The following is a 12242-nucleotide window of genomic DNA, read 5'->3' as shown; positions in this document are numbered from 1 at the left end:
ATCGGACGTGGATGTACCACTAGCAGAGTTCCCGGAAGCACTTGGCTGTGACACACCTAATTCTACACCTTCATTCCTCTCAGAGCAGGTTTCAGAGAGGACTGAAGGTCTAGTGGGGTTGGAGATGCCAGCTGATGAGGAGCAAGGAGAGGTCCGCTTTGTTCTTTGGTGTGGGTCTTTGAGGTATGCTTGCCAACGAGCTGCATGGCAGGTCAACATATGTCTGGTCAAGCATGTGGTGCCCAAGCGGCTGATGTTTTGGCCACGTGAGATACGCTTGAGACATATGTTGCAAATAGCAGCGGTGCGATCTGATGCACTCGTCTCAAAAAAGGCCCACACCAAAGAACTTTTAGAATAACGCGCAGAGGAAGCGCTCTGCGCAGGCGGAGCTCTGCGGTGTGATTCAGTCGGTGTGCTGCCCCTAAGCTGGCCCCCGGAGGGCATCCTGCCTCGTTGGACATGTGCCTCCTCCTCCCTCCTTCCAGGCACCCACGTGGAGTCAGTGCCCTCATCATCCCCTCCCTCTTCATCGCTGTAGCAAACCTGGCAGTATGCTGCAGCTTGTGGAACATGACTGCCAGATTGCTGTCCTTCTTGAGCATCCCCTCTCTCTGTGCTCACGCTACTGCCTTCCTCTAGCTGAGTGTCATCATCAGAGCCCACCAAACACTGGGCATCCTCCTGGAGCATGTACCCAACACTGTGCTCAAAGAGTTCAGGAGACTCCTCAGGAGGACGTGGTGGGTCTAGGGAAGGAGTCACTGATGATGACATTGAGAGGAGGGACGACGATGTGTTGGCAGCTGCTTTTCTACTACCCTGAGACTGGGTGAGAGAGGATGAGGAGGATGAAGAGGGCTTGGTCATCCACTCTACCAAGTCGTTGACATGTTGCGGTTCAACATGTCCAGCTGCAGAAAAGAAGGACAAGCATGTCCCATGGCCACGTGCTGATGACAATGCACCGCGTCCACGACCAGCACTGTTGTCTCTAGACACAGAGCCTGCTTGCCCTCTTTTATCGGCTCGCGCCTGTCTGCCTCTCCTTGCTGGCCTTCCAGACATGGTAATGGCCTGAAGGGAGTTGGGTAAAACAGTAGTTGGGTAGTTTATATTGTGCTGGAGGCACACAACACCCACTAACTCCTGCAGATGCCTTTTTTATAGAACAGCAGAGTTAAAGGGGTATATACAGATGTATACTGTGCTGTGCTGGAAGCACACACAACTTCCAATAACTCCAGCAGATGTCAATCGGGCCCAAATAGAGAACAGCTATGTAGGTGGATAATAGCGGTATGTACTGGGTACAGAGCAGGCACACAGCACGCACTATCTCCTGAGTGACACTGCTGACTGCAAGCTCTATTGTTAAAGATGGACCACTAGCTATATAGGTGAGGTGAATATCACAGTGTATACTGCGGTCAGGGCACGCAGACAATAACAAGAAAACAGCAGAGTTAAAGGGGTATATACAGATGTATACTGTGCTGTGCTGGAAGCACACACAACTTCCAATAACTCCCGCAGATGTCAATCGGGCCCAAATAGAGAACAGCTATGTAGGTGGATAATAGCGGTATGTACTGGGTACAGAGCAGGCACACAGCACGCACTATCTCCTGAGTGACACTGCTGACTGCAAGCTCTATTGTTAAAGATGGACCACTAGCTATATAGGTGAGGTGAATATCACGGTGTATACTGCGGTCAGGGCACGCAGACAATAACAAGAAAACAGCAGAGTTAAAGGGGTATATACAGATGTATACTGTGCTGTGCTGGAAGCACACACAACTTCCAATAACTCCAGCAGATGCCAATCGGGCCCAAATAGAGAACAGCTATGTAGGTGGATAATAGCGGTATGTACTGGGTACAGAGCAGGCACACAGCACGCACTATCTCCTGAGTGACACTGCTGACTGCAAGCTCTATTGTTAAAGATGGACCACTAGCTATATAGGTGAGGTGAATATCACGGTGTATACTGCGGTCAGGGCACGCAGACAATAACAAGAAAACAGCAGAGTTAAAAGGGTATATACAGATTTATACTGTGCTGTGCTGGAGGCACACACAACTTCCAATAACTCCAGCAAATGACAATCGGGCTCAAATAGAGAACAGCTATGTAGGTGTATATAGTGGTATGTACTGGGTACAGAGCACGCAGACAGCACGCACTAACACTACTGACTGCAAGCTCTATTATTAAAGCTAGATCACTAGCTATATAGGTGAGGTGAATATAGTGGTGTATACTGCGGTCAGGGCACAGACAGTAACCACTACACAAGAGCAAAATAGTAAATCAGCCAAAAACGATTGGTGTGTAACTGTGTTGAAGGTACATAGAACACCCACTGCTTCAGATGCTAACAAACACTACACGAGGCCGCCTGAAAGGCAGCTTTATATAGTGTGGGGCGTGCACTACACAGTCTGAGCTATGATTGGCCACAGGCAGGATGCCTGTGGCCAACCATTGCTCTTCCCGCCACTGGCGCTGCGATTGGCCAAGCATGCGGGGTCACAGTGCATGCTTGGCCAATCGTGAGACAGCAATGCATTGCGCCATCGCAGTGCATTGTGGGCCACACGAATTTTGCCGCGAACGGCCCAAACGTTCGGAATTCGGCGAACGCACGAACGACCAATGTTCAAGTCGAACATGCGTTCGACTCGAACACGAAGCTCATCCCTAGTTCTAAGTAAAGGGATGGAGAAAGACTGGCAGGCAATCCCATTAGCATTGTTGGCTGTAATTCCAACGGCCACCACAAGAGGGCGCCAGATTCCAGAAGGAACCATAGGATCACAGAAGGCCTCAAAGCCGGGGGCTCAATTACCGGCCGCCTGCGGTGCGGCCCGACGCGATCGCGCGGGGGGTCCACGGAGACGGGATACCCCCAGCTATGCTGCCCCAGGCGCAAGGTCGCTGATTCTAGTCGCCAATGCGACCTGGCGACCGGGTTTTGTCGAGCACTGATCTAAACTATGCAATCTGTGAAGCCCTTGCACTACATAGTAGTTGGTAGGGCTAAAGGAGGTTGTACAAGAAGATTGTAACATGGATGTGAGTAGAGATGAGCTTGCGTGTATTTTGCTTCTAGTCTGAACCTAGATGGGGAGCCTGTCGGGGAAGTTATCACTGTACTGGGCCAATCATTTGTGGCTGAGGAAGGAATGCCCTGCAGTCACACATACATGCAGGGCAAGAAATGCCAAGGCCACAGATAATTGGCCCAATAAAGTGATGGCTTGTTGGCAGGCTCCCTCACCTGGGTTCAGACTGGGCTGTTAACACAACAAAGCTTATTCCAATGATCTATACATTATTGGAGCAGGTGGGAGTGTTTGCTATATTTTTGCCTACAGGTGTACATGCATGTGGTGCATAGAAGCAATAGATGTATTAAAAACATTAGCAGCAGAATGTCCTTCCATTCATGGAAGGCTGAGATTGTAATAATAATTATTTTTTTTTTGTTTTTTCTCTCAGGTGTGGGTTTTGCCACCCGCCAGATTGCAAGTGTCACCAAACCCACAACTATAATCAGTTTAGATGGGGATGTTGTTGTGATACAGACACAGAGCACCTTCAAGAACACAGAAGTCAAGTTTAAACTCAATGAGGAATTTGATGAAGTTACAGCAGATGACAGAAAAACTAAGGTAAAAAAATGAATACTTTGCTGCCCAATCTCTTTAGAATGGTTGCCCTGCTCTGGTTATAGGAACAACTCCCATGAATGAGTTTGTATGTTCCATCTCTTTACAGTGCAAAACATGTTAACAATTTAACCTCTTGCCAATCGCATATGTGGCAGCAAGAAAGGTAGACACATATGCTTCATAGGGGTGTTTTTTTGTTTTTGTTTTTTAACTACATACCCTTTGTTCTCAGCTGCATAAGAAGCTGGGGGAGGAGAAACTGAAGTCCACTGATTTTCCGTGTGAATGGCTGTGCAGGGGGGGGGGGGGGGGGGCACATATTGGCACAGACAGAAAACTGACCACACTGTGCTCTTCAGTCTAGTGTGGTCAGTTTCTAATAGGAAAGCAGAGGGACTGACACCTGGGAATTCACACAAAGGAAGCAATACATGAAGAATAAGATGCTTTTCATACAAGTACATGGTACAGCAGGCACATGGAATGTTGGGTTTACATATATTCCCCAAGCCCAGGTCATCCTAGATATGCCCCATACTGTGACTGGAAGCATAACGGTAGTGAGCTTCATTCCTTTGTCACTCCACTTTATTTGACATCAGAGCTTTGCACTGCCCTCCCACTATCCAGAGCGCTCCTTGGCTACCTTTATTGGATACTTGGTTGGGAAATGGAGCATTGCTATAAAGTCAAGATGCCTAGATGTTGCCACTAATACTGTTTAAGCTTTCTAGAAAGTGCATATGTGTCCAAAATATATAATTTTCAGTCTGCTGCCTCAGTTTTTATGATTGCAATTCATTGCATCGCTTCATAACATTCTGGAGTTAATACAAATTGCCAAGTCTCTTTGCATTGAAAAGCAACTTTAATCTCATAGCAAAACATTTCCATGACATTTTGTGAAAGCTTCAGGGTGTCAAAGCCCAAAAAGTGCCAGGACTGTCTCTTACAATTGATTCAGCTGTGGAATTGGGGCACCACCAGTGCAGAGCTTGCTCAGAAATGGCAGCAGGCAGATGTGAGTGCCTCTGAATGCACAGTGAGGTGACGACTTTGAGACTGGCCTGGTGTCAAGAAGGGCAGCAAGGAACCTCTTCTCTCCAGGATAATCAAGCATTCTGAGACCATTCATGTCCGGAGTTGCTTCTCAGCCAAGGGAGTGGGCTCACACTTTTGCCTAAGAACACAGCCATGGATAAAGAATGGTACCAAACATCCCCAGAGCAACTTCTCCCAACCCCCAAGAACATTTTGACACGCAATGCCTTTTCTAGCATGGAGCACATTGCCATAAGGCCTCTTGCACACTGAAAGTCTTTAAAGCTACTGGTTTTTGGCTTCAGATAGGCCTCATGCACACAAAAAAAACCTTAAGTGATAAAGTGGTTTGGGGTCCATGGCCAACAAACTCCCCAGACCTTAATCCCAGTGATCTTGTGGTCAATCCTCACGGCGGGTGAACAAAACCCCCACAAATTTTGACAAACTGAAAGCATTGATTATGTAAGAATGTGCTGCCATCAGTCAGGATGTGGCGCAGAAGTTGATTGGCAGCATCCCAGGGAGAATTGCAGAGGTCTTAAAGGGTCCACTACAAATATTGACTCTTTGCATAAACTTAATGTGTTTTTGTCAAAAGCCTTTGACACTTTTGAAATGCTTGTAATTATACTTCAGTATACCATAGTAACATCTGACAAAGATCTAAACACTGACGCAGCAGACTTTGTGAAAATTAGTTTTTATTGGCACAGACAGAAAACTGACCACACTGTGCTCTTCAGTCTAGTGTGGTCAGTTTCTAATAGGAAAGCAGAGGGACTGACACCTGGGAATTCACACAAAGGAAGCAATACATGAAGAATAAGATGCTTTTCATACAAGTACATGGTACAGCAGGCACATGGAATGTTGGGTTTACATATATTCCCCAAGCCCAGGTCATCCTAGATATGCCCCATACTGTGACTGGAAGCATAACGGTAGTGAGCTTCATTCCTTTGTCACTCCACTTTATTTGACATCAGAGCTTTGCACTGCCCTCCCACTATCCAGAGCGCTCCTTGGCTACCTTTATTGGATACTTGGTTGGGAAATGGAGCATTGCTATAAAGTCAAGATGCCTAGATGTTGCCACTAATACTGTTTAAGCTTTCTAGAAAGTGCATATGTGTCCAAAATATATAATTTTCAGTCTGCTGCCTCAGTTTTTATGATTGCAATTCATTGCATCGCTTCATAACATTCTGGAGTTAATACAAATTGCCAAGTCTCTTTGCATTGAAAAGCAACTTTAATCTCATAGCAAAACATTTCCATGACATTTTGTGAAAGCTTCAGGGTGTCAAAGCCCAAAAAGTGCCAGGACTGTCTCTTACAATTGATTCAGCTGTGGAATTGGGGCACCACCAGTGCAGAGCTTGCTCAGAAATGGCAGCAGGCAGATGTGAGTGCCTCTGAATGCACAGTGAGGTGACGACTTTGAGACTGGCCTGGTGTCAAGAAGGGCAGCAAGGAACCTCTTCTCTCCAGGATAATCAAGCATTCTGAGACCATTCATGTCCGGAGTTGCTTCTCAGCCAAGGGAGTGGGCTCACACTTTTGCCTAAGAACACAGCCATGGATAAAGAATGGTACCAAACATCCCCAGAGCAACTTCTCCCAACCCCCAAGAACATTTTGACACGCAATGCCTTTTCTAGCATGGAGCACATTGCCATAAGGCCTCTTGCACACTGAAAGTCTTTAAAGCTACTGGTTTTTGGCTTCAGATAGGCCTCATGCACACAAAAAAAACCTTAAGTGATAAAGTGGTTTGGGGTCCATGGCCAACAAACTCCCCAGACCTTAATCCCAGTGATCTTGTGGTCAATCCTCACGGCGGGTGAACAAAACCCCCACAAATTTTGACAAACTGAAAGCATTGATTATGTAAGAATGTGCTGCCATCAGTCAGGATGTGGCGCAGAAGTTGATTGGCAGCATCCCAGGGAGAATTGCAGAGGTCTTAAAGGGTCCACTACAAATATTGACTCTTTGCATAAACTTAATGTGTTTTTGTCAAAAGCCTTTGACACTTTTGAAATGCTTGTAATTATACTTCAGTATACCATAGTAACATCTGACAAAGATCTAAACACTGACGCAGCAGACTTTGTGAAAATTAGTTTTTTTGCCAAAACTTTTGGCCAAGGCTGTAGACTGTAAGCTTTCAGGAGCAGGGACAGACATGAATGGCTCAGTTCTCTGTAAAGCACTGTATATTAAAATGAATAGTACCTTAACTGAGGATTTCAGCCTTGTGACCCTTACGTTTACTGGGGTTGTATTACAATGGGGTGTTTTTTTTTTTTTTTTTTTTTTTTTTTTTTTAGCAGGCTTCGTGCTATGATCCCAAAAAGACTACTTGGTGTGTAACATGCTCCAAGTTAAATGTTCTGGTCTGTAATTGAAGCAACTTTTAGGTCACCATATTTACAGTTCTAAACGTATTTAGTAACTCTGCTTCAACTATGTTTGCCAGAAAACTTGACCATACGGTTAAACTGCCACATGTATACAAACTGAGCAACTCAACTGGCTCATTAGTATCTCACCCCAATGACGTTCTTGACATATTTGTCAACTATTACCAGAAGCTATTCTCTAAACCAGTCAGCAGCTGACCCTGCCTCACAAGCCTGGTTACGGATTTTAATTAAACCTGGAATAGTAATTTTCTAGGAGAACCATTTTTATTCCCATCTGTAAGCTGTGTGATCTGTCACTATTATGGATGACAATCAGTGCTGCTTGTTCAATTATACTAGTAAAAGGGCGCAGAGCTGTGGCTCTGTGGAAAGTATTTGCTGATGCCATGTATGATGTGAAATCAGCTGTAGGAGCATTACATATGAACAGGCAGCACTGATTGTCCATTCAGAATGGCAACAGATCGGAGTTGCAGCGCTGCATGTCTGTCAGAGGTGGCTTTTACATGTACACAGCCCAGCAGATGGATTACAGTGCTGTATGAGCTTTTGCTTGAGTAGCAATGTCGGGACCTGTGCCACATAACAGCCCAACAGTGCTGCTCACTCATTCACAAAAACTGACATATTGCACTTTGCTTTGTGATCCATTGAACCATGTATGTGTAAAAGCAGCCACTAATGGATAATGTTACAGACTTATTTTATTTTCAGCCAGCAAATTGAGCGAAAATTCACACAATTGAGATGGCTTGAGGAATTCCCCCTTGCTGGGACATTGTATCCTGACAGACTTGGTGCTGTCAGATTACACTGATTAGTGGCTGCAGCTGATCATAGGATCTACTTCTGTTGCGCAGGGATGGCCGTGCACTGATCAAAATTCAGCCAGCCCCTGCTTAACTGGACACATTTCAATCACTGTATGGCAAGTTATAGGGACAGATTTGAATTATACCAAGGGCATCCAAGACAGATTAGGGTGATTCTGTCCTGGCACTGACCAACCGGAATATCTGGCCTGGAAGACCTGCAGAAAGAGCATAAAAGTGGATCTCAAACTCTCCAGACTGCTACACCAGCTGTGTGAGCACAGACAAATTGTCACCAACAGATGAGTAATGTCATACTGGAAATTGTTTTGGCTGAAGTTGTACAGCAAGGCTCCCATGCAGCAGTGGGGGCTACAACTACATGATTCCAGATGCAGCACCTGTTTCGGGATATGAATGTCACCATGCATAACGCTGCTAAGATCTGCCCTAAATGAACTAGAATGGCAGTCTCCGGTGCTGGATAGGGGGCCTTGGCTGCAACATAACAGTCCTGACAGGTTCACTTTAAAGTAGGCTTCATTGAGTACTTGTTTCCTCAATGTATAATTCTGTTACCAAGGTTCACTAAATGTGACACTAAATGTGACGCTCAAACATAACTTTTGCTTGTCTTTGTTATGCTTTGAATGACAGCAGCAGTGTTCTCCATGGCTGAGGTTGTCAAACAACATTATCCAAAGATAGGTGCTATACACTGATTGTAACAAAAGGAAACTGAAGCATAAGTGACATTCAGGCCTCATGCACATGGGACATTTTTTACAGCAGCTGTTTTAGGCTTCAGACATGTGTGGTGTCTGGGTATTTTTGTTATACAGTCAGACTCCATGTTGGTCTGTCCATGCACACATAGGCTGTTATCAGCAGTTTTTTGGCTTTAACCACTTGACCACTGGACACTTGAACCCCCTTCCTAACAGACCAATTTTCAGCTTTTGGTGCTCACATTTTGAATGACTATTGCTCAGTTTTGCAACACTGTACCTATATGAATTATTTTTTTTTTTTATTTTTTTCTCACACAAATAGAGCTTTCTTTTGGTGGCATTCAATCACCACTGGGTTTTTTTTTTTTTTTATTTTTTTTTGCACTATAAAAGAAAAGACCAAATTCTGTAAACAAATGCATTTCTTTTCTGTTATAAAATTTTGCAAATTAGTCATTTTTCTTCATATATTTTGTCCAAAATTTACACTGCTACATATCTTTGGTAAAAAAAACAAATCGGTGTATATTTGTTCTTTGTGAAAGTTCACAAGTTCACAAGCTATGGTGCCAATCTCTGAAAATTTATCACACCTGAAGTACTGATGGCCTATCTAATTTCTTGAGACCCTAACAAGCCAGGAAAGTACAAATGATCCCTGGTGAGGTGGTGGTTTTGGGGTGTGTGTGTTTGTTTTTTTTTTGTTTTTTTGTCCATTTAACCACTTCAGCCCTGGCGAATAGTCATATGACGCCCACAGATGGGATCTTCCATCCTGGACGGGCGTCATATGACGTTCTCTCAATCCCGCCCGTCTAGGGGGAAAGCACCTGCGGCATCGCTGAGGACCCGGTGCCCGGCGACTGCAATGTCCGCCGGGCACCCGCGATTGGCCGGGAACACAACAGGACCGTGGATCTGTGTATATAAACACACAGATCCACATCCTGTCAGTGGAGAGGAGACCGATGGTGTGTTCCCAGTACAGAGGAACACCGATCGGTCCCCTCCCCCCACAGTTATAATCACTCCCATAGGGAACATATTAACCCCTGCAGCGCCCCCTGGTGTAAACCCCTTCCCTGCCAGTCACATTTACACAGTAATCAGTGCAATTTTATAGCACCGATCACTGTGTAAATGTGTACGGTCCCAAAAATGTGTCTGCCATAAAGTCGCAGTCACAAAAAAAATCGCAGATCACCGCCATTACTAGTAGAAAAAAATATTAAAAAAAGCCATAAATCTATCCCCTATTTTGTAGATGCTATAACTTTTGCACAAACCAGTCAATATACGCTTATTGCGATTTTTTTTTTTTTTTTTTTTTTTTATTATTATTATTAATTTATTTTTTCAAAATTGTCACTCCTTTTTTGTTTATAGCGCAAAAAATAGAAACCACAGAGGTGATCAAATACCACCAAAATAAAGCACTATTTGTGGGGGGAAAAAAGGACCTCAATTTTTGTTTGGGTGCAACATCGCATGACCACGCAATTGTCAGTTAAAGCGACGCAGTGTCATATCGCAAAAAGTGCTCTGGTAAGGAAGGGGGTAATATCCTCCTGGGGCTGAAGTGGTTAAACAATGTTTCTAACGCAAAGCATGTAAATACCAAAAGTTGCACACCAAACTAGATTCTCCTATTCCTGAGTATGGTAATACCACATGTGAGACTTTTCCACAGCGTGGCCACATACAGAGGACTCACTTGCAGGGAGCACCATCAGGTGTTCTAGGGGCATAAGTTTCAAATCTAATTTGACTACCTATTACACTTTTTTTAGTGGCATGGATGAGCCGGGATGGATGAGTATGGATGGCTAGCTGCTGGGGGCACTACACATCCAGCCCACAGCTCTGCTGCCACTGATCTCTCCCCCCCAGATCTGTACAGAGAGGAGGAGAGAGGGACTGGACATGACGCCATTTTGTTTACTAGTGATCGCTCCATTGGACAGAGCGACCACATGGTAAACAGCCGCCATCAGTCATGGATGTTTATTGTACACCCTCCCAGAGTTATCTGACCATGCTGCAGCTGTCATTTGGCTATAGCAGGGTCAGCAAGTTGACCCCCCCCTCCCCCATAACTAGTGGGTTCTGATGAGTTTTTCAGCTGTAAAAAGCTCCAATGTCAAATACTGATAAACTCTCAAATATGGCTCACCAGCGTTTTTTTGATCCATTAAAGGGGGGGGGGAGCTATTGGAAACTCACTGCAAAGTTACGTGAGGCCTAATACACACTGGGCATTGTAAAAATGCCAGTAGCATTAGCTGTAGAATGCATTTTTGAACCTTTTTAGCAAAGTTAAAATGCTTTTACAGATGATGATGAAAGATATAAAAAAACAAAAAAAACACTAGTTCTGGGTTTTCCAGCCAGAAAACACCCCTGACAAAACTAACAGCCTATGTGTACATACACATAGCATAACATGCTGGGGTGTTTACTGGCTGCAGAAAAATGCCTGAAGCCAAAAACAGCAGCTGTAATAACGTCCAGTATGCCTGAGGCCTAATCCCAAAACCAAAAATGTAATATATTCGGAGAGTTTCCAAAATGGCGACAGCCCTAAAGTGAACATTAATTTCTCTTCCTTCTGTGCAAATCCAACTGCACAGAGGAGGTAAGTATAAAAAGGGGGGGAGGGGATTATAGTCTTTACAATCACTTTAAAGCAGAACTTTACCCATAACTTCATACTAAAAAAGTTCTTTAGCAAGGAACATTCCACACTAATAAATTATGCCACCAAAATGAATGTGTGCTATACATTGCCTCCAACATTGTTCATTGTTCCTGTCTTTACTTGCTGGAGGCTGCCATTTTGTTGATGCCCAGAGTCCCTGAACAGCAGTAAATCTTGAGTCTGTCAGATTGGCCTCTAGTGGCCCTGATTTCAGTCCATGCCAAAAATTGGAGCAATTGAGCATATGCAGAGCAGGGTGAGTGTATTGCTGTATAGGCCCTTATTTAAAAGTGTTGCATAGCTATACCTGCAAATTTTCTGACTAAAGTACCACTTTATATTTAGGGGGCTGCACTTTATTTTTATTTTAAAATGACAACCCACAACGCATCTTTGTACCAGCATTGTGTTGTAATGCGTCAGGTACAGGTGTGTGTGTGTTTTTGTTTGTTTTGTTTTACATCTATTGTAGTGCATCAGGCAGCCCATTCAAATTAATAGGCTGCTTTAATGCAATGCACCTCTAATAAACCCACTGCTACAGATCTACCTGGTGTGAATGGGGTCCTGAGCCTATTGGGGTTAGCCTTAATTAGGATGGTGTGTTCACTCAAATGTTAGCAATGTGTCTGGCTGTGTATTCCGTGCTTTAAAGACAAACTGTACACTTTGCCAAGAGGTATATCTGTCATGTGACCTCAGCAACCTTGGAAAGAAGTAGACAGCTATTGCTGAGGTTTTGGAATGGAAAGTATTTTGCATGTGGCTGTTATGAGAGGGTTGGAAAAAATGTACTTGCTGGCTTGGGCAGCAGTGTATTTGTAAGGAAAGCCAAATTTGGGAA

General features: G+C 44.4%; 1 protein-coding gene across 1 annotated transcript in view; it reads left to right on the top strand.

Annotated features, from left to right (window-relative positions):
• LOC143982334 (fatty acid-binding protein, heart-like) overlaps positions 1 to 12242 on the top strand; it is a 41690-nt gene that overhangs the window by 19546 nt on the left and 9902 nt on the right. The window contains exon 2 of the mRNA XM_077480964.1: positions 3512 to 3684. Within this exon, the coding sequence (XP_077337090.1) occupies positions 3512 to 3684 (173 nt within the window). The remainder of the gene's footprint in view (positions 1 to 3511; positions 3685 to 12242) is intronic.

The sequence above is a fragment of the Lithobates pipiens genome, unplaced genomic scaffold (genome assembly GCF_037356315.1).
Source record: "Lithobates pipiens isolate NorthernLeopardFrog02 unplaced genomic scaffold, aLitPip1_a1.2 Scaffold_16, whole genome shotgun sequence".
NCBI lineage: Eukaryota > Metazoa > Chordata > Amphibia > Anura > Ranidae > Lithobates > Lithobates pipiens.
This window is presented reverse-complemented; position numbering and strand designations above follow the sequence as displayed.